Source organism: Tenrec ecaudatus, chromosome 1, assembly GCF_050624435.1.
Source record: "Tenrec ecaudatus isolate mTenEca1 chromosome 1, mTenEca1.hap1, whole genome shotgun sequence".
NCBI classification, from domain to species: domain Eukaryota; kingdom Metazoa; phylum Chordata; class Mammalia; order Afrosoricida; family Tenrecidae; genus Tenrec; species Tenrec ecaudatus.
Window position 1 is genome coordinate 34,341,022 of NC_134530.1, and position 22,873 is coordinate 34,363,894.

A 22,873-nucleotide genomic window follows, 5' to 3' on the forward strand; every position below is an offset into this window, starting at 1 on the left:
TGTAGTTACCCTTTTAAAGCTCTTTACCAATTATCTTTGTGATCAATTGCTCTGTAAGTGTCATTTGGAAAAGACTGATCCTGTTGATCTCCATACCACTAACTTGAGTGTTCTCGCTGGCTTTTGTTGTTTTACTCTATGTAAGCTAGCTGGACTCACTAACCTTTAAATCTCCTACACTTCAGGAGATACAGTGGGCTACTTGTCCTCCTGGCTCCCACACCTGCACCTTCCTCTTTCAAGAACTTCTATGCTTCACTGTAGAGCCCTTAAGGCTATGTCCCATAATCACCCTTCAGGTCCGAAACTGAACATACCCCCACGTTAAAATATCAGCCATTTAAGATGAAAAGGGCAGAATTTCCCAAGGACAAAGTACAGAGGGTTAGAAAAGAAGGAGGGATGGAAATATAGGGAAGAATTGGGGTCAGTGATGGTACATTTAGGAGGTTGCAGTGGGATGTGTTGGGGAAAATAGTGCATATGAACTGTCAAATATAAAGCTAATTACCTGCGCTATAAACTTTCACCTAATTCACATTAAAACTTTAAGAAACCCTGTGATCATTTGAGATACACATATTCAAATATTACTATCCCATATTTTTCTTTACACTGATATTTACAAACATTCAGTTCACTGCCCTTAATTCACTGCTCATTGAGCCTTTGTTCCTCAAGAAAGTGCCATCACCTGGGTCACGTAATTCCAGTCAGATCCTTGCTGAAGGAAGAGGTGGAGAAGGACTCAGCAACACTAGCAGTGACTTCCCAAGAGCAGTTTTGGTGGGTGGTATGGCTGAAATCTCTTGGTTGTAGTGAATTAAGAAAGTGCAAGAATAATTGGACATAGTACATGTAGACATCAAAACTTGAGTTGCACAAAGCATGGGCTGAGGGAGGTCATTCAAGAAATTCATTGATAAAAAAAAAATAAATTAATTAAAAAAAAAAAAAAGAAATTCATTGACTTTTTATTAACTCTCAGATCTGAGATACAAAGATATATGCCTAATATATGAATAATTATATGTACTATAAGCTTTTGACATACTCATAAGGTTCTAATTTCTGAAATGAATGATTTGAAATAACTATGATACACGCTTTTAGGTGGCAATTCTCGGACTGCAATGGTTGCTGCTCTGAGCCCAGCAGATATCAACTATGATGAAACACTGAGCACTCTGAGGTACTTGCAGTTGTTCTAACTTGTACTTTTTGGAAAGTCATATAAATGCTCCCTCTCGCAAGGAGGAGGAAGCTTGAGGGGAAAGCATCCTCATTCTAATGGAAGTTGTGTAGGATCTTCAGTTTCTTTGGCAGAGGCAGCGATTTTCTTTTTTTATGGAAAATATGTTAGAATTGCTCAAGTAAGATTTTGGGTAACTTTTAAGATAATAAAGTTTCTTATCATAACCATTTCTATATTTCCATTTCATGTAGTATTTATCATAGAAGTATTAAGAAATACCATTTTGAATACAAGTACCATAAAAACATTACAACAAAATTTTCAGTAATAAAATATTTTTATATATTAACTGGGAACTTTTGACCTTTTTTCTACTAAAGGCACTTTTAATCTAATGGATTTGAAGGAACTTTGGACCAATCACTTTAAATTCGTCTGATCCTTTCTCCTGGTTCCTTGTGTACCTTATAGCTTTAGCTGAACATATTATCATCAAAGCTCATAAAATGCACGAATACTCAGTATGTTCGATTGAGGATCAATGGTATCTTGCTAATGAAAAATAGAGCTATGAGAAAAGGCAAAAATGGGTTTTCTTCTTGGATCTAGATATGCTGATCGAGCAAAACAAATTAAATGCAATGCTGTTATCAATGAGGACCCCAATGCCAAGCTGGTCCGTGAATTAAAGGAGGAGGTGACTCGGCTGAAGGACCTTCTTCGCGCTCAGGGACTGGGAGACATTATCGATAGTAAGTGGATCAGCAGCAGTAGAAACAAAATCAAATCCTTTCTTCGGCGATGTTCTTAGATTTAAAAGAAACTTAAGAAAGTTAAAGACCCAGTGAAGCTAGATGATAATGAAAGGTTCCTTCTTTAAAATCCCAGTGAGAATTCTTTTATGTAGTATCTGCCACGTTTCTCATTAAACTTAGGAGTTTTGAAAACACGAGTCTTGAACAAACAAACATGAATCTATCACCACTGGGAGTTTTACTAGAATTTTGATTTAGATCTCAGGTGATGTTTATTTGAAATGTCAAACTTACTCTCACAGAAATTAATCACTTCTTTAAAATATCACTTGAAACTTTTGATTTTCTGTCATGGGTTTTTCTGGAACAGTGTAATAGAATGCTATAAATGTAAGAAACCCACCATTTGATTCTACTCTCAAATTAATTCTTTCATCTTTGAGTAGCACCTCCCACAAAGTGATCATATGTCCCCTTCTTTCTAAACACGAAGCTCTCATGGTACAGTGGGCTGTGCACTGACCTCCTAACCACAAGGTCAGAGCTTCAAGCCCACCAGTTGCTTCTCTGAAGAAGGCTGAGACTGTCTGTTCCTGTAAAGATTTAAAATCTCAGAAACCCAAAAAGGGCAGTTCTCCTCTGTCTTTTAAGGCCACACTATGAGTGGGAAGCAATTTGATGACAGTGAATTTGAGTTTGATTTCTCCATAAACATGAAGGAAAAGAAACTTAATTCCTGTCAAGTTCAAGAATTAGACTTCCAAAGAGTGTTGTCTTAAAATGCACTTTTAAACATCAGTGATAGATCTACATAATGTCTAACCAAAAGTTCCTTTAAATTAGTAAAATAGATAATTCTGATTAGAAAAGTATGTGACATATGGGCATTATGTATAGAATATGGGTTAAATAAAGCATATTTAAAATATTTTGAGCATAAAATTAAAATTCTTTGAACTCTTCCTAACATTTTTAAGACCTTTTCTAGTTGTTCTTCCTGATTAGTTTCTGAGTTTATGTAAATGTAATATGTAAAAATGATAATATTTGAAGTGTGATTTTTTTTCTTTCCAAATGCCAAATACTGCTTTGTTCCCTATCTGTGTTACTACTGAACCTGAACTTTGACCCTTCTTGTATTTTCCCTCCTGCTTACCTTCAGTTGATCCATTGATCGATGATTACTCTGGAAGTGGAGGCAAATGTGTGTATCTCATGTATTGGTTATCTCCAGTACTCTGACTTGCTAATCTGCCTCTGCTGGATCAGCCTTAAGATGAGCTTTGCATGCCAGCAATCCTAACAGGGAAATCCCAGACGGAGCAGACTGTAAAATCAAAACTGATCCTATTTTTGCCCTTCGCCATTTAGCAGAGCTGCCTTTACCGAGTAACTGCAAGAAACCTAAGAACCTCTGTATTTTCTACTCCCCAGCTCTCCTCCTGGGTGATTAAACTAGACCCAAGGTCATAGAAGACCAAGGATGACAGCAGTGATGCTAATGAGCACAGCAGCTGGCACTAACTGAGCATCTGCAACCTGCCAGGCGTGGCTCTAAATCTCAAGGACATTATCTCACGCAATCCCACCGTGCCCTTTTACCAACGAGGACATGGTTGCTGGAATGATTAAATTACCTACCATCTCCCATGGTTTCTATTGGTTGGGTTTGGAAGTTTAACTCAGAGCCCTTGCTTTAAATCCTTAATACATGAACACTTAATTGGCTGCTTGAGTTACTCCCATCATGGACTGATTATTTAAAAGAAAAAGTAGTTTCAGTCAGCCTTTGTGGATATATTTAATTAAAAACAATCACTTTAAGTCTGCCAAACTACCCATAATAAGATACCTCTATATATGTTGGTTAGCATCCACCTATATTTATGCTAAGGTGGTTTCTTCCATATCATGGGCCTCAGCTTACTTAAATAAATGGTTTTTGTTCTTTTCATAAGTTGCAAATCTTTAAAGTAGGATAGTGAGATGTGTACTTGAAATTCGATATATTTTTTAAAGTGTATACATATTCTTTCCATTTGTATCGTTAAGCTGGTGAGAATAATTTCTCACCCATTTAAAATAACTTATTAGGCTATCATAAAGGGAGCTATTATCTTAGTGGACATGGAGAGCCCTGGTTTGTTTTTTTTTAGTGTATAGAATTTGAGATTTTCATTTCTGCAGTCGGGCATATGATGAGGTTTGGCAGACAATGTGTGAGATCCGTAAGGGAAACAAACCTAGACCTGGAAGCTGTAATGGCAGGTTAAAGCCCTAATACGTAAGTAAGTGGCTCTCGGGCTGGAAGGGCTCTGTCTGAGATTTCCAAAGTGTGGGAAAGATGGCCAGTATATATTTGCTTTTGTGCTCAAGGTGTTGCTGCTACCAGCTTGTTGCCTAACTCGTTTGAGCAGCTGTGACAGCTCCCAAACAACTATGCATGAGCGTTTGAATCCTGCATCTTTGCAGGAACACAGCCCTGATTGGGTCGGAATATCCCTGTTGATCTACTACTATAATTCTTGTTAGGGCTTGCATGTGTCCATTGGACCTTCTAATTACCATTTACCCTATTCTTTCCCACCTTGCTGCCTTTACCTGGTAGCTTATTTTTTGCTCCGTACTCTAGCCCCATTTAAAACATGCCTCTTTGCTTGTATTCCTGTGTTCTATATTTGCTGATGGTGGTTTTCAAACTGTCTTAAAGCAACCACTGGTTTTAAGGGGCTTCAAGAACTAACTGATTACTAGAGAGCAGAGAAGAGTAGACTCAGAGAGACTGATCCTAAGTTACTTGGATTGGCTCTATTATATCCTTTAAGGAAAACTTAATTTTGATATAACTTTAATGCAATGTAGGGTTTTCTCAAATTTAAAAGATGAGCTATTTTGAAGTAGGAACTCACCAGTATCTCTGGTTTTCCTCTGGTGCCTATTAGAGGACACTGGTGAAGGAAGGATGAGCAGCAGGCTCAGGAGGTTTGTTTGTGGTTCTTTTGCCAAGACTAGGTTTAAAAGCAATTGTACACTGTGTTAGAGAATTTATCACATGCAAGAATATCCTTAAAACTTGTATTTTGCAATGGAGAACTAGGCTTACTGGTGACCCTTGGTCATATTGTTAGGCCTTACTTAAAATAATAAATAACCAGCTATAAATTTTGCTTGTTCTAATAAGTAAATGTTAAATTTGTTAATTTGCTCATTCATTTTCCCTGTTGAAGAAAACACTTGGCCCTGAGGTTTTAATCAGGACATAGTCAAGTTCCATCATTTCTATGCATACCTCTCCTTTTGCGTGAAGGCGTGTGTAAAACATTCCTTTTGGCCTGTAGAAATGTTGTTTTGCCTTGGATATTCTCTTGGGAGTTTTTCTGAATACCATAAAACGCTGGATCCAACAGATAGGGATTATTATTCTCTCTCTCCTGTTGCAGTCTGTTGGAATTTAAGACTAGTGTAAATCTGGAGGCCCCTAGACTTGGAGCAGTAGAAGGAATGTAGTCTGCCTGTGCGGAAAGAGTGCCTGAGCAGTGAGTGCCCTTGAAGGCTCTGCTGCTACCTCTCAGATACCATGTTAGCCCACCCTGGAAGTTTTTTAGTATCTAAATCAAAAAGTGGTTCTTAACCTCTCAAATACCAGTATTAAAGACAGACATGTTTTAGAACTGCCATCTTGAACAAGTTTACCTTGTCTTTGTATTACAGTTTGTCTTTGTCTTGGCGCTTTAATGCTGCTCTATCTTACACTGGTGTTCCTTCCTGTCTTTTTCCCTTCCTCTGCTGTTTTCCTTCTTCTCCACTTTTTTCTGCCTCTCTTTTTTCTATCTCCCAGATCTGAAAGATTTTCAGAACAATAAACATAGGTACTTGCTAGCCTCTGAGAATCAACGCCCTGGCAATTTTTCCACAGCATCCATTGGGTCTCTTACTTCATCTCCATCTTCCTGCTCACTAAGTAGTCAGGTGGGCTTAACAACTGTGACCAGTATTCAGGAGAGGATCATGTCTACACCTGGAGGAGAGGAAGCTATTGAACGTCTAAAAGTAAGTAAGCATTCATAGAATGTTTGGTATTCTGTGTAGCTCCAAAGACTGGTGGGTGGGGGGAGTGGGAGGGGGCACTGGGAATCACTGAGATTTGGGCTCAGCATATGGAAAAACTTCCTCTTAGAATTTTCTATACCTCGGAATTTGCTGCCTTATAAGATAATTCATTTCTTTTCATCAGAGTCCAGTCCAGCATGCCCAGGCAGAGCTGGAGGCCCACAGACAGGCAGGTTCTAGATTGGCCATGCAAACAAACTGATGAATAGAACAACCCATTAATTCTGGAACAGTTTATGGGTTATAGTGAAATTATTTAGTTTGTAACTGAATAATTAGCTGAAAACTTTTGGTTTTATCTGAAGTTGGAATTCTGTCTAGAGCCATGCTTCTGTTATTAAAATAAACATACAAAAGAAAGCCTGGGTATTTGATTCTCTCGATCAGGTTTACTTAAATACACATGCAATTCCATCTATGTAAGGGCAAAGTAAAGCCTGGAGCCCTGGGATTTTTGCAATGGAAGAGCTGTGTTCTCTGAGGGCACAGATGGACCATTGGGTTATTGTGCTCTGCTGTTAGTGAGTGTTGTGCATGTGTGGGTCCCCTGCTAACAGCACTGGTCTGGCTGCTTGAGGCTCTCCCCAGCTTGCTGATGACTCTGTCAAGTGCCGTCTTCTCTCCTCTCCATGCATTTGAAACTTAGGTTCGGTGAAACCTTCTGACTCACAAATCTTTCCTTCCCGTCAGCACCTTAAGGAGAGCAGCCACTCGTCACCTGTAGGATGGAGACAAGCTGTGTCGATGACTGTGACAGGGGCAGCTACTTTGAAGCAAATCCTTTCCCTTTGCCTGCTGGGCACCTCTAGGAAGACAGTGTGACGCTTCCCTTTGGCTTTGGTACCTGAGTAGGGGAATCTGGGGACATAAGCCCTTTTTAAGGAGCTGGGATGTTGCGGTTACACTGCCAGCTAGCAGTCCTCGTCGCCTGCACACTGTAGTCCCTACTCAAGAGTGGCGGAGAAGTGACCCACTTTGACAGAGTAACGGTTGAAAACATACACTGAGCCTTTTCACAGCGAAAAGTGAAATCGCTTGATAACTGAAGATGTCAGATGTTTCCCTGTCGTGGCTCAGTGGAGCTGGAAAATGGACTCCTGCTGGTTCTTTCCTAACTTTTATCTCTCCTTCCTGCAGCCTACCTTTCCTCTTGGCATTTTGTTCACTTCTAAAATGCTGTGCGTTGGAAACAAAAGCAATGATTTTGTTTCCCCCATCAGACTCTATTAGTGTGGCATGGGGGAAGTCCTTAGTGGGCCAAGGCAGAGGGAGTAAGAAATGTTTTTTCATTAAATCTTGCAAATTAAATGGTATTTCTGATGTTGGTGTAGTTGACTTATCTTACATTTGGACTATTGGAAGTTTTTTGTTTGTTTTAACTGTACAAATAAGATTACACTTATCTTTGACATATGTCTTGGTGTAGAGGAGAAAAATCTTTCTAACTGCCAAATGGGACCAAAGGAAAATAATGTGGAATTCTTAGAGTCAAGACATGCACCAGATTCTCTTGAGAATTAGGTCACCTAGTATCTTCCAAATAGATTCTAGAGAATAATACTCCCATTATTCCGGGAACCTTTCCCCTAATTCCTTCTAATCTTCCTGCTGCCCACCCCCCCCCAAAAAAAGTCCTGTGTCTCTCTAACTAGAAAATTATTTCTTCTGTTTTACTTCTCCTTTAAGCGACATAAAATAAAATCAACCCCCAGCTTTCTTCTAGAGGGTAAACAACTTTGGCACAGTTCTGCACTCTGTTTGGAGTTCTTCGTGCAGAGCTGTGTGTAGTTCACTGAAGCATAAGTGCCTGCCTTCTGCTGATTTTGTGAATAGGGAGGTTTCCATTCGGACGGGTCTCCTGCATGTTAATGCTGTAGTCAGAATGCCATGCTGCCACCGTGCAGGGCAGTGGCCGTCCAATAGCAGTGCTGGAGGATTTTTCATCTTTGGGCTGTTTCATTGTTGATTCCCAAGACCTCACTGCAGGATGGAAATGTTGGAATGAAAAACCACAACAGAGAAGGCTAATTTCCCTAACCCAATTTCTCTTTGGTTCTCTTTATTTTTTACTTAACAAAATAAAGTAAAATAGGCTATCAGACAGTACACTACTTTAAACAGGGTGTTGCTGCTGAATAGCCTATTTCCATATGTAAGAGGCCTATGTGACCGAGACATATACCTTGCACCCCCACAAATTCTCAGTTTTCAGCTACAGCTCAAACTATAACGAAATGTATGCCTAATCCCTTGATTTTCTATTCCTGTCTGACAAGGTTTTAAATATGCAGCAATAGCTACTGTGTGATGTTTCTTGTGCTTACTTGTAAGTCTGGTGCCAAAGTACTGTGCGTGCCGCTACTCAGGCTCAGACTGTAAATACCCATACTCCTCCACTCCCGAAGCAGGCAAGGGCGAGTGCTGTGCTAGGCAGCCTGCATGCCCCACACTGGGCTCACTTCAGCATAACCCTGGGTACCTGAAGCCTACGGGAGTGTTTTGTGTAGTAAACACTTCACTTTTTAATGATCACCACTTAACTGTGGGGTGTTTTTCCTCTTGGAAATATTTCTGACTTACCTTGTGGATTTCTGTGTCTCTTTAACTGAATTCTCAGAACAGAGTTCATTGTGTATGAGCACAGAAACATGGTTTAGTAGCCAGCATTGTACCTGCAGCTAGAGAGGCAGGCATCTGTGGATGTGCGGCCACAGAAAGCAAGACGGCATTCCTTGGATTTTTGTTGGCACTCAGTTGGGATTTTTAATTTTTATTTTGCAGTTGAATTGTTAAATTTCCTTTCTTATTTTTCCTTTGTAATCGTAGACGCACAACTCCTCGTTTCAGTTTAACCTTTGTCAGACTTCTGGGGTGGGTTAATTCAGTGCAGCACACCTGCCTGCCTGCATTTCCAGTTCATTGTTGAGTTTGCTCTTCCAGCTTGAAGAAGGCATAGCCTTCACATTCTTGTTCTGTGAATCAGAATTGACTTGATGGCAGTGAGGTTTGTTTCCTCTTTAATTTCAAGCCTATCAATTCCTCCTTATTAAAAGAAAAAACATGGCCCCAAGAGCCAGATATGTGGATCATAACAAACTATGGGTAGCTTTGAGAGAAATGGGAATTCCAGAACTTCATTGTACTCATGTAGAACTTGTACATGGATCAAGAGGCGATTGAGTGACTAGAACACGGGAATACTCCATGATTTAAGGATATTGTGCTTGGTAGAGTAGAGAGCCATCGCAAAAGAGGAAGGTCTTCGACAAAATGGATTGATAGACAGTGGCTGCCACAGTAGACTCAAGTGTGGGAGCAGTTGTGAGGACGGCACAGGACCACGGCTTGCTTTGTTTTGTTGTACACAGGGTGGCCCTGAGTTGGATCTGCCTAGATGACACCTAACAACAAGAGCCAGGAAACCCAGCCTCCAGTTACTTGCTCGGCTTCTTTACTCCTTGATTTCCTTATACTAGAATGATTCTGGAATAAAAGTCTTTTTAGCTTCCCCTAAGGAGCCCTCGTGGTATCATGGGGATGCTACTGGACTGCTAACTGCAAGAGCCGTAGCTGATCTGCAGGAGAAACCCAAAGAGGAGGCTTTCTGCCCCATCCAGATAGGCAGCCTTGGAGACCCACAGGGGCAGTTCTACTCTGTCCCAGAGGATCACAGTGAGTCAGAATTGACGTGAGGCTGCCACTAACATTGAAGTTTCGCTGTGACACTCAATTTTTTATAGCATTTTCTCAGCATTCAAAAAAATAGCTTTCTATACAACATAAAATTGAACCTTGGAGCTACAGTGAAAAGTAAAATTATGCTGCAGTGTGTTACTTGATTTCTAAGTAAGTCTCTTTCCCCTAGAATTCGTGTATTGATTTACACTCCTAGTCATCAGTGAAATTAGAGAGCTCACCTTCATGGTTGGCAGTAAAGTGGTAAGAGGATTCCTCTAGTTACTGTGTACAGTACCTTTGCTCCTAGACTGGGTTCTGAAGATGCTTCCAAATAAGATAACTTTGATATGGCCAAATAGACTTCTGCTCTAAAGGGATCCTTTCCTGACAGGACCTAACTAGGAAAGGGGGGAAGAAAAGGTGGGTGTATTTTAAGTATCTCTGGGGTCATCAGTTTCTACTCTGTAAATAACAAGGGATTTTCAGGCTGTACTTTAAACACACTGTTCTGGGGGTCTGGCTTGGTTGAACGCATCCTGTCATCTTGTTCCTTTACTTTCAAAGTCATCACTCTGAGACTACATTGGGTTCTACCCAGCTATTTGAATGAACCCTGAATCATAGAGGGTCTGTTGTCAGCTTTGTCTTCGCGTTGCCTTTCAAAGTCACACGCAGGGATCTTCAGTGCTATTCTGTGACGGTTTCCGAATCACTTCACTAATACTTCACAGTACACTCTTGTGTACACTTAGCACCAGGTGCATTTCCTCTCCTCTCCTCCTCAGGGATTCCTTGCAAAAAGTGTATAGATTGCCCAGGTTGCAGCCTTTTAGCGTGCGGTTAACTCTGGGTGGCACGTGTACTGCATACTAACTGCTCCTCTGTGAGCTTTGCTAGTTATTAGCATAGAGACATCAGTCAGTAGCCTGTGTCTGAGTCTGAGGACGAGTGAAGACCCAAGTGTTTTGTCCCCTTCCCAATCCGGTAGCAGGCTTATTCCGGCCTTTCCTGCTTTGTAGCTGGCTCCTTTCTTTCCTGAAAAAAAAAAAGTGCCTTGTATGTGACCACCTGGGCAGCATCTCTACCCTGCTTACTGATGCCAGGCTGTGTCTAGTTTGTTCAGCTTTGCTCTGCATCTGGTTTTGTTAGTTTTTCTCCTTTTTTCCTTCCTGATTTCCTGTTTGTTTCTCCTGCCTTCATGCTCCTGTGCTTTGATAGTTGCTGCTGTTTGAATCTTTCTTTATTCTTTGTTTTTAAAAATGCTCTCTTCCGTGTGTGTGCATGTGTGTGTGCGTGTGTGTGTGTGTGTGTGTGTGTGTGTGTGTTTAGGTGACATCTAATTAGAGAATTGTTTTGGAGGTCCAAGACATAGAGAAAACACAGTGCCAGACACTCTGACCTTATTCTATTACATCATTCACATTTTTCCCATGTGTATAATTGTTTTGAAATCATGGAGGCTTTATATAGTAGTGGCTTCTGAAAAGAAACACAGACAATGAAAATATATTTTGATCTGTATGACTTCATCATTAATCACCGCTACCTTCTCCACCACTATCATCTTCATCATCACCATCATCTGACTTTTTGATGTTATCTCCATGACGAGCATCATCCCCTGCTTTTGCATTTGCCCAGTCCTCTTTGATCCTCTCTTCCCTTTCATTCTCCAACTAGTACATTCCCACATACCCTTCATTCATCTGCACGTCAGCCTTCCCCCAGGCTCGCGCACCTCCCAACAAGCCATAACTGTGTAGCATCTTATACTTGGCACATTGTTCTCTTGTCATCTCCTACATACACATGCACAATGCTCACACCCGCTGCACTGGCCACACTGCACTTGCTGGAACATGCCAGGCATGTTCCTGCCTATTCCCTATACCCACATGGCAGCTCTCACTTTTCCTTTTCCTACCAGTCCTGACCACCCCACTTCAGATTGCACCTTCATCTCCCCTTCCACCTGCATTCTCTTGCTTCCTTGCTTGGTTTTCTCCAAAGCACTTACATATACCACTGTCTGACATGCTATAGATTGGATTTATTGATTAGTCTCTTACTAAAGCGTAAGTTTCATGAGGGCAAGGAATTTGTTATCTGACATATCCTACTTGCCTAGAGGAAGTCTTGACATAGAATAGGAGAGTATATATAATTATTGAATAAATGAATCATTGGTTACTTCTCTTTATCCCATGTACAGAGAAATGTGTGCATTCTTACAATATGTACTCGGGCAAGTAATTGGTAAATTAGCACTTCAGTGACTACATACCTTTGAATGAGAACTAACAGTCTCAGCAGGCTGCGTTGAGGAGGATGTAGTGTTATGGTGAAATTACAGTGAGACAAAACAGTGAGTGTCTTTGGAGATTCTCTTCTCTTGTAGAGCGGTTGTCAGGAGAAGTGCTGCATGGAACGGCGATGTATTACCCAGACAGACACCTGCACACCATGACTGTGAGGACACCTTTATTAGGATTTAAAGAATGTTCCAGGGGGCTTCAAGAATTCTGTGGAAAACTCCATCATCTTTCCATTTCATCCCCGTACACTGTTTGAAGCCCCCACACAGGGACCATTGTTCTGGGGCTGATTCTGTTGTAGGCCTAGCTCTTCTCATTCTCACTTTACATAATCAAGACGTCGCCTGAGAGTCTGCCTTGTGTCCTCAGAAGGCTGACCTGTGCTGTTCTTTTTAGGCAAGGTGTTAACTGTGGACTTCCCTCTTTCTCAGGAGTCAGAGAAGATCATTGCTGAGTTGAATGAAACCTGGGAAGAGAAGCTGCGTAAAACAGAGGCCATCAGAATGGAGAGGTCAGGAGTGTAAAACCCGGGAATGTTTCTAAGTTTTCTAGGACATATGCATTACTTTTCTATGAGGAAAGATGTAACACAAGTTAAAAACAGAACCAACATTTTCTCCACCCCCCAAGAAAACCTGGCTGGGGACATAGAGCCAGGAGAATTTACACTTTATTAATTTTTATTTACTTATTTTGAGAATTTACACCTTAAAATGAAATCTAAGTTTAAATGTTTTTCAGAGTCCTGCATTTAACTAAATAGTACATGTTGCTAAGGATTTGTGTTCAAAGGAGAAATAATAAAGGCTAGAGTTTTCAACTGCAAAAAGCAGATACCAACAATTCCAGAAATTTACAAGATAATGCTAACATATATGCAAAAGAAAGATAAAAGCGAACACCTTAGATAATGGCCCACATCCAAAGAATCTGATTATTGCCTTTCAAAATTACCATCTCTAGAATCTCTTTGATTAAGAGGTGGTAATAGTTTGGGTTGCAAACCCATTAGCAGTTTTTTACCCTGATGGCGAGCCTCATCAAAGAAATACTTTTGCTATTGGATTAAGTCTACATTAAAAAGCAAAACATTAGTTTCTGTCTCTCCCTTTTTTGGAAGATGAAGCAGACGTGAATTATGTGTTGACACAGTAAATGTATGTAACATAATTTTCTGTTTTATTGTCATTTCTTTATATACCAGAATTTTCTTACTTAGATTTTAAGTTAAAATCATTAAAGCAGAATATTGGCGGCAATGGGAACATTTAAGAAGGTCATATTTATATACTAGTCTGTAAAGCAGAGATCCTTTCTTAGATGCTGAAGAAATAGTTATTTGAGTTGAATGTACAGCCATGAGGAAGCTTCCTTTATGTTAATAGGTATTTATTAATCAGTCTTCCTCCAAAGTCAAATGAGACATTTCAGATTTGGGTGAATATAACTGCTTAATATAGGAGCATAACTGAGTTAATTTGGGAATTAATTAATGATGGAATAAGTATTCCACATTTGTATTGCTGACTTTCAATTGTTTTTCCATTGCATACCCTATTTTCAGTTCATATTAGACTTATTTAATTGAAACCATGGTGGTGGTGTACTGATGGAATTCCTGGGTGGTACAAATGGTTAAATGCTGGACCACTAACAAGTCTTAAAATTTTAAAGAGAAATCTTCAGTTTACCTGTTTTGGTGGTTCGAACTCATCCAGAAATGCCTTGGAAATAAAATCTAGCAGCCTGCTTCCAAAAGGTCATCGCCTTGAAATATTGAGCTCTGCATGTGGGGTTCCCAAGAGTTCGAATTCGCTCGATGGCCACTAACAACATGCTGATGAACGTGTGTCTTTTCCAGAGAGGCCTTGTTGGCTGAGATGGGAGTTGCCATTCGGGAAGATGGAGGGACTCTGGGGGTTTTCTCACCTAAAAAGGTAGGAAACAGAGTTGTAAAACTCAACCAAATGGAAATACGTATTCATTGTTTCAGTCACTGAAGTATTTCATGTTTTTCAAGATGGTTCCCGCCATCCTCTTAAAAAAAAATCTTGAAATTTGGCTTAATTTCTTGTTTCAATGTATAGTACAACAGAAACTTGTTTCTTAAATGTCTCTCATATTTGGTCTTTGCAAAATAAAACACCAAAGCAGTAACTCTGTAAGCTCTGGGCCATGTTCACTGTGGTTAGTCATCGTCATTGTTGCTTTCCTAGTTCACCTCAGCCTAACCCAGCAATCCTTGCTTCAGTCCTGGCTCCTCTTTCTGCGTGCATGTTCCCACAGAGGCCACCCACCCACTTTAGTAACTCTTGGGAAGTCATGTCGACTGCCCAGGTTTGTGTTGTGGACAACCAGTGTGCAGAGTAAAGTCACTCCTCTCCTCAAAGATTCCAGGAGCCGCTTTCCCACTTAGTTCGTCCTCGCTGTGAAGTGGGAGCTGCCTATTAGCTAACTAGAATAGCAAAGCATTTTTTTACTAAGTTGCTAGCTAATTATTGTTAGATATTGGACATCTATCAAAAAATTAGTGTGTCTGAATATTTCTACGGCAGTGATAGAATACATACAATTAGTTAATGGTTCTGTAGTTCAGATCATCTCAGATTTGCCATTGAAGACACACATATCTTCATGTATAGGGCTCGTAATGACCTCTTTTGGTTAGCATAGGAGGGATAAGGAGGTTTGAACTGGTGCTTTTGTTTTATGTGATATAAAACAAATAGTTTGCTATTTTTTTGTTTTTATTTCTTTTCTCCACATAACTTTTATACAAATTCTGATTCATTACTTTCAACAGATAAAGTACATTTAAAGACACTTTAGGTACATATTGTACAAAATGGACCCATATTTTATATATCTATGTTGGCAAAGATCGGTGGGTTTCTACAATTTTTTAGTTTTCCTACATTAAGATAGATTACATTACCTATACCTTAGGAGATTTTAGAAGTAATAGCTGATAGAATTTATTTACATATATCTGAAAGTATTTTACAGTATCTTCCAACTATTAAGAACCTGGGGGGGAAATTTTTATGACACATTGTGAAAACTTTATGACATCGAAAGTCTGTATAAACCACTTGAACAAGGATTAAGTAGCTAAGTACTTGGTTGCTAACCAGAGGTTGGTGATTAGAACCTACCAGCCACTTCATGTGAGAGAGACGGGACAGTGTGCTTCCCTGGAGATTGCAATCTCGGGACGTCTGGGGGGTCTGTGGTCAGCTTGGCAGCAGCACGTCAGCACTTGAGCAAGTGTTCAGATCGTAGAAACACTGAGATTTCATCTTATTTTACCTTTACTCAACTGGCCTTAACTTTCTGGACTTCCTCAGGAAAGGAAGGGCTATTCCACTGACCACATCCAAACTCAGTTTTAGAACCTGTTTCTGAGATGCCTTTCTCTTTTGACCAGTGTCAGGATATGTTTTAAAGTATGCTGTCCATAAAGTACTTTGACCTTCTCAAGCTAGCAGAGTTCGTAAATGAAAGATGTACGTGCTAGCTGAGGAGATGTAGGAACTTTACTAACTTTCTCTTTCGTCATCTCTTACCGTCCTTTTTCTTAACACCCTTCTCTGACTCTTCTTTCATTTTCCCACGTTTGCTGGCATTATCTTGAGTAGATTTTGACCCCAAAGCAGTGTGACTTATTTATGGATTCCAGTGGGGATTTTTCACTAAAGAAGGTTGTTTTTTAAAAGATTTTAGAAATATTTGCATTAAAGAGGGTTTTTTAGAAGTTGTTTGTATTATTGGAGATCAGCAATTAAAATTTCTATTTTACAGAAGACTTAAAGCCAATAACTGGGATCATGAAAGTAGAAGATGGAAATTCTAACAGGAAATTGGAGGATTAGGAAGACATTTTTATTATGTAAAATTAAACTTCAGTTTTTGGGATTTGGGCCTAGGTGTAATTAGCTCAAAGAGAATAAACCTGCTCTCTGTGCTTTGTCCCCACTGAGGATCGGGTCTTGTTCTTTATCCTAGAAGTCATGTTTTTAAGTAGAGTTCATTAGTGCAACTTGAGAAAAGTTGTGTTTTCTCGTTATTGTGGGGCTGGAAGTAGGAATAATGCAGAAGTCTCTCCTCTAGGCACTGTGAGGGCTGTTTTGCTGTGGTGCCTTGTTCCAACTTGACAATCTGTGACTCTTTTCAGACCCCACATCTTGTTAACCTCAATGAAGACCCACTAATGTCTGAATGCCTGCTTTATTACATCAAAGATGGGATTACAAGGTATGCTTTTTCTTGTTTTGCTTGGCTGATAGATAAATATTCATTTCTCTTAAGTGATTGAGTAATGAAAGGCAAGTTATTTGTTGAAAATGTAATGATTTTCTGCATTCTGTCATAAACTATCTTTTCCTTCTTTCTCAAATTATGTTAAGTGTTTTTAGCCAGCCAAACCGATTAGCAAGTCTTTTCCTTGAAATCCTAAAAATTACCACCTCGTCTAATATCTTGCATGAGTTCTTTAGGGAGTTTGGTTTGCTCATGTCTTTTTGTAATGCACTGTGAGTTAAATTGGTATATAGTTGCTCCCTAGTTTCTCATTCTGATGTAAGGAGGTTGACCATATATGACAAATAGAATTTGCAATTGAAAGATCCTGATACAAAAAGGCAGTGCCATTTTTGTACCTACTAAAGAGTATTCTCTGGAAGAAAGAGGCTCATTGTCTGTGGTGCTTTTTGTGTCTCCACTTCCCTGGGAAACCCTTTCTCTTGTGTTCAGGGTTGGCCAAGCAGATGCTGAGCGGCGCCAGGACATAGTGCTGAGTGGGGCTCACATCAAAGAAGAGCATTGTATCTTCCGGAGTGAGAGAAACAACACTGGTGAAGGTGAGAGCTCGTGGCTACAGCTTCTCGGGCAGCCTTTTTACCCTGTGCTGTGAGAAGTCCCCAAGACTTGGTATGCGCTGTGTCTTTGGGTTGGAACTTTCTTGTCTGTCTCATACTGAGCATGGAGGAGCTTGACCTGTTTATAAATTCGAGGACACTCATAGCTACTTTACATGAAAAAAAGCTTCTACAAAAGGAGCCCTGGCTACTGCCGAGGACCCAGCATGACATAGGCAAGTAGGCTTGCTCTTGAATAGTAATGATTTCTTAGAAAAGTAAGAAAGGACAAATGTTCTGGGCAGTAGGAGATTTTCAGAACCTCTATTCTTAACCCAATAGAATTTATTTTCATGTTTTCCGTAAAAGAAAAAGTCTATCTGAATTTCCCCTTAGATTTTTAACAAAAGAACAGTGGTATTTTTTGCACTTATAATTCCTTCCTTCCTAATCAAAATATTGGTTTTTAATCGTAAGTTTGGAGTTATTACTTACATTACATATGTAAGATTTCTTGTGATTTTTTTTTTATTTCATCGACTGACTGCCTTCAAATAGCAGCAAAACTAAATCGTCTATGCTATTATGAGGTTTGTCAAGGTCTTTAATTCCAATTCAGTTAAATGTTTCTGTGAGTCACAGCTCCAACTAGCTTCTTGTATTGAACGGACTCTGATACCCTAACATGAACTAGTACACAGACGCTTCAACCACTTGGTTGCTTGCAGTAGTCTGTTCCCGTGAAAGGGGCCCTGGTGACACAAGAGGTGAAGTGCTGGGCTGCTAACCATCAGTTCAGAGAAGTGAAACAATCTGCTTTCATAAAGATGGATAGCATCAGAAGCCTTATCTCGGAAACCCTACTCTAAGTGAGAATCAACCCATGGCAGTGGGTTTGGGTGTCCTAGTTATGGTGAATCCTAATAGCCCATGATTTGCTTCTAGTAACTTGTAATAGACTCTTAATATTCCTTTGTGTTCCTTTTAGTTATCGTGACCCTAGAGCCCTGTGAACGCTCAGAAACCTACGTAAATGGCAAGAGGGTGGCTCAGCCTGTCCAGCTGCGCTCAGGTGAGACTGGGAGGTGTGAGGGCTTCAGATCAACCATGACTAATGTGAGCACCTCTAACTTCACGCTCTTTGTTTAGGGGAAGCAGTAGTATTGGGATGTGTGTCCCTGGAGAATTCCAAAAGCTGCTCTTCTATGCACTAGAGAGAATAAGGTTATTAGCCTAGGTACTATCTATTTACAAAATGATTTCTTAACCCTGCTTTTGCTTTGTGCTAGGAAACCGCATCATCATGGGTAAAAACCATGTTTTTCGCTTTAACCACCCGGAGCAAGCAAGGGCTGAGCGGGAAAAGACTCCTTCTGCTGAGACGCCCTCCGAGCCTGTAGACTGGACGTTTGCCCAGAGAGAACTCCTGGAAAAACAAGGAATTGATATGAAACAGGAGATGGAGAAAAGGTAATGCACAAATGTGAATATTATACAGCCCACTTACGACTTAAGACTGCCACTTAAAAAGCAATGGCATCCATTAAGCAACTCGGCAAATACAGAACTTAGTCTTTCTGTTTGCTTTTCATCTGCTAGGCTACAAGAAATGGAAATCCTATACAAGAAGGAGAAAGAAGAAGCAGATCTTCTCTTGGAGCAGCAGAGACTGGTAGGAGTCTGTCTTGAATCTACTAATTGTTAGGGATAGGTCAACTTGCTCTCTTCCCTTCCCTTTCCACAGATGAGCTCAGGGTTCTCACTGGTCCCACAGACTAGTCTTTTGGTTTTTAAATGGAGGACAGGCTCACATCTCCTCCTAGCCCATCCTGAAAGCTGCCCGCAAAGGCCCTCTTCGTGCCTTCTATGCCTGAAGTCCAAATCTTTACTTCTGTCAAAACCAAGTGCTTTCCGAGGACACAGTGGGAGCTTCTCTGATCGCCACAGCCCCCCAATAGCAGGTTTTGAATTCGCATCAGGAGTAGTTATTTTCATGAGAATTTCTCTGAATGTTGGATTTGGTGGATGTTTGCCTTGGTTTTGTTTCTGATCACTAATTTTCTGCTCTTGAGCTGACTTGGGGAGTTGTCATGCTGGGCAATTTTTTCTAAGTTAAACTGTCTGAAAGTGTTGCTGCACAGTTGCATGTGTTAACCTTTCTGTTCCCTGCATGAAGACTGAATTCACAATCAGGTTCTCGGTGGCATGTGTGATGACAGAGGGAGCTTAGGCTACAGAAGTAGTGCAGAGAAGAGAAGGGGATTCTGGGAGAAAAGACTCAGTGAGAAGTTGAAAACAGCCAGAATGTCAGCAGCTCCTGAGCAGTTTGTGATGTTAATTGATTTTCCAGGTTTGATAGAAACTAAATTTCATGAGTAAATAAGTTGACCCATTAGATTTTTAAAGCCAACCAATTTTGTTTAACCAGGTCCTGGTTATAAGACACTTCTCAGGGCTCACTTGATGTGTAACAAATAGAACTGACCTTTGGGTATTGTAAGTACAGTTTAGAAATTCTCATCTTTTAATATTCATGGTTATATTTTTTTTATATAAAGGGTATTGGGAAGAAAATTTTGGCCCTGGCTTCAGATTTTGGCATTAAATGTAGCTGTAAACCACAACCTCATAACCATACTCTGTGTGTTGGAAAGATAGACTAAATGGACCAGAAAAGCCAAAATCTGAGAAAACCAGCTTTTTTCAAGGCAATTCAGCTCTCAGGTGTGACTGTTAAACCAGTACTTTTAAATGCTAGTTTAAACCAGTGTGTATTACTTAAAATTATAGTACTATCCAAACAAACCAAAAGATGAATTAAAAGACTAACTCAAGCATTTGAGTGCAAGAGAAATGATAGTGTGGTAGATAGTCTCCTTAGAAAACTGTCTATAATGAGACAGGAAGATGATTTGACTTCAGTGTGATTAGGGCCTTGAAAGGTTTGTGAACCATGAAGGAGCCTTTTATCTTAATAATGTATGTAATATAATAGTATGCCTCTGATGGTCTTTGAGAGATTCAACGAAGACAGGTGTAATTTATTCATTGAAGACAGGTGTAATTTATAAACAGTAGTATTTATAAACAGTAGTGCCCTGTGTTTGCATCGAGCTCTGAGATAGGGATCTTTGATGTCTGCCATTAGTCTTAATCCCTGAGACAATGCCCTTTTGTAGATAGGTGTATATATAGGTAAAGTGAGCAACATCAACGAATGCTAAAAATTGCTGCCTTGCCTACCTTTAAGTACCTGATAAGTCATGGGCGTAAACCTGTGCCTTCTGACAAACTTTGGTATTCTGTCTGCTGCAGCAGTGCTTCTCAGTCATTGGGAATCTTCTAGTTGGATTTGAATTCTGTAGGTCTTGGGTGGGGCCTTAGCTACTGCATTTCTAACAAGCGCCCAGTTGTTGTTAAAGTTTTTGCTGGTCATGGAACACACCTTTAGTAACTAAATGTAAAACTATAAAATAAAAAAAGCAGGATACCCAGCTGATGATCATTTTGTGCCCTAAAATAAAGACCAAGAAAAAACCAAACTCACTGCCATCAAGTTGATGCTGACTCACAACGACCCGACAGGACAGGGTAGAACTGTTCCTGTGTGTTTCCGAGACTGTAATTTCATGGGAACATATTTAGTCTGCAAGTAATCAGGTTATGGTTGTCATGGGCTCTTTGTAGCTATAAAAGAAGCTAGGATTTCTAGAACAGTTCCTTAAAGCAAGGAAGTTGCTTCCCTCCTATCAGTTCAGCTATATTTGTCACTTAAATATCTTGTCCTCAAGAGGAGCTGACAGTTTAGAGGTTACAGCTTCAATGAAGAATTATTCTATGAATTGGTCTTCTATTCTGTGGTCAAACAGCAAAAATGCTGTATAATGGACCCTATAGGAGTAAGCAGAAAAATACCAAAAAAATTATCCAGTAAATGTGTACTAGATGCTTATTATACATCATAATTTTTGGCAAAAAAAATGTAATTCAAGTCCCCCCCAAATGTGTCACCTTGTAAGGTTGTTCATTATTCCCTTGTACTTAATATTGTATCAGGACTCTGGTCCTTCTGTACTTGCTTTGTTGTTCCTACACATGTGTTTGGGTTTCTAGTCTCGTCTTTGAGCAAGCTCCTTGCAGAGGCTCGTCAGGAGGCCTACTTTGCACTTGGTATTTAATGAAAACTGAAAGATCATTCAGTAACCTGTGAACTGGCCAGACCTGTGATCAGTAATCTAATAGCTTTAAAAAAAAATTTTCCCTTTTAACACGAGAGCAGATTTACATCTTGACTTGTAAAGTTTGCATAGAGTTTTTTAGTATCAGTATGAATAGGGTTGATATTCTTGACTTCTAAGACCACTGTTATTCTAGACAGTATTTTTTTAATTAAAACTATATATAGCCCTTTGATCTGAGTTATTTTGGATTTATATAGGCTTCCTCATTTGTATGTGTTTTACTTTAGAGTTTAAATGTGTAGCTTTTGTCACCTAGGCCTTATAATTAAAGCAATAAATAGAAGACCTGTCATTTCTTATATTAAGTAGTGTTCATTTCTCCCTTAAGCAGTTCTAAGAGCAGAAAAGAAGCTAGGAAAAAGAAATCATAGCTGTCAAATGTGTGGAAAGAATCAAGAGAGGTCAGGTCAAGCTCAGTTTCTAAGTCATTGGAGCTGGTCATACTTTTTTTGTCTAATGTTTATTAATGAAATTTTTAAAAATAATATTTTACATTCTGATATCTTTAACTGAAAATGAAAAGGAAAAAATAAACTTTCACATATAGCACTCATTTCTGTATATATAATTTTCTACTAGGAAAGAGCAATCTGTCACCCTCCTAGAAAAACTGATGAATAGCAACATCATCAAATACAAAGGCTGAATTACTGTAAAGGTCATTGTTTGTTCCCTGTACATACAGATTCTTTAGTCTGGAAAGCAAGATATAGTTTATTAGTTCCAATTCTCTCTCTTGCTAACCATAGGAAAACTTTTGGAAATGACTCTCAAGTAGCAGTGTCTTCATTTACTGCACTGTCTTGAGCTAAACATCTAATGAGTAGTTTATTTCTCCAGATAGAAACTCTTTCTTATCATATTCACTATGTGAGATTCTAAATCAAACGTTGCTTTTATTTAGATCTGTGTTGCCAAGATTTGCTTGTGTTGGCTAAGAGTAATTGGTTATTATCCAAATAGTCCTTAAAACTATTTGTTTTAAAGTCAGGCTGCTGTGTTAGGCCTAAGTTGCAAGATGGGCAACAGTGCAGAGACAAGCAGCTGGAAAGATAAGAGAGCTGCATTTGAAGTTGAACCTGTTTTTCATAAGCAGAATAATCATCTTCATGTTTCATGTGTTAGTTGAGAGAGTTTTCCCTTCGTGTGATACTTACTCCTCAAGTAGCTAGAAAGGCCACGAATTTTCAATTATTCTGAATGAAAATAGATTTGCACTTTTTCATTTTTGTCTATCATTTCTTAAAACTTTGGGGGTGAGGTATTTATTGGTTTAAGTGTATAAAAAATAAATTAGACCCACTCTAAGGATCCTTTTTTATGCTACCTTGTTCTCTGGATAACAAACTTTAAAATTGTACAAATAAAAAACAATCAGTTTGATATGACACCAGAAAACGGTGTATCTTACATATGCTCTAGAAAGACTGGTTTCTAAATCCTCCTATCTTAGAGGAAGAACAGTTTTAGTTGATATAAGTCTCGCTTGGTCTGCCAGTAGGGATTCTTAGCACTTTTTTTTCTTAGCACTTTTAACATCATCCTTATTGACTGCTTCTTTTTCTACTTTGTCATCTGTTAACTTTTTTCTAGGGCTACTCTATTTTCTTAAGTAAAGCTAAATAAAACTTTGGTGTTCTCCGGCCTTACTAACCTTTGTTAATCTGCCTGCTCGCCACATTTTTGTATGGCACCTGTGCTCACTCGTGGGGGAAGAGCGTTT

The 22,873-nt window shown here is 39.5% G+C and overlaps 1 protein-coding gene across 4 annotated transcripts in view; it reads left to right on the top strand.

Moving 5' to 3' along the window:
• The window catches only part of KIF1B (kinesin family member 1B), a 165,470-nt gene that overhangs the window by 75,537 nt on the left and 67,060 nt on the right, over positions 1 to 22,873 (top strand). For 2 of the 4 annotated variants that reach the window (XM_075550795.1, XM_075550800.1), the window contains exons 11-21: positions 1,114 to 1,192; positions 1,805 to 1,947; positions 3,113 to 3,154; positions 5,867 to 6,000; positions 12,485 to 12,564; positions 13,915 to 13,990; positions 16,228 to 16,307; positions 16,806 to 16,912; positions 17,898 to 17,981; positions 18,199 to 18,379; positions 18,509 to 18,581. In XM_075550795.1, the coding sequence (XP_075406910.1) occupies positions 1,114 to 1,192; positions 1,805 to 1,947; positions 3,113 to 3,154; positions 5,867 to 6,000; positions 12,485 to 12,564; positions 13,915 to 13,990; positions 16,228 to 16,307; positions 16,806 to 16,912; positions 17,898 to 17,981; positions 18,199 to 18,379; positions 18,509 to 18,581 (1,079 nt within the window). The remainder of the gene's footprint in view (positions 1 to 1,113; positions 1,193 to 1,804; positions 1,948 to 3,112; positions 3,155 to 5,866; positions 6,001 to 12,484; positions 12,565 to 13,914; positions 13,991 to 16,227; positions 16,308 to 16,805; positions 16,913 to 17,897; positions 17,982 to 18,198; positions 18,380 to 18,508; positions 18,582 to 22,873) is intronic. The other 2 variants (XM_075550804.1, XM_075550810.1) reach the window with 1 other exon arrangement.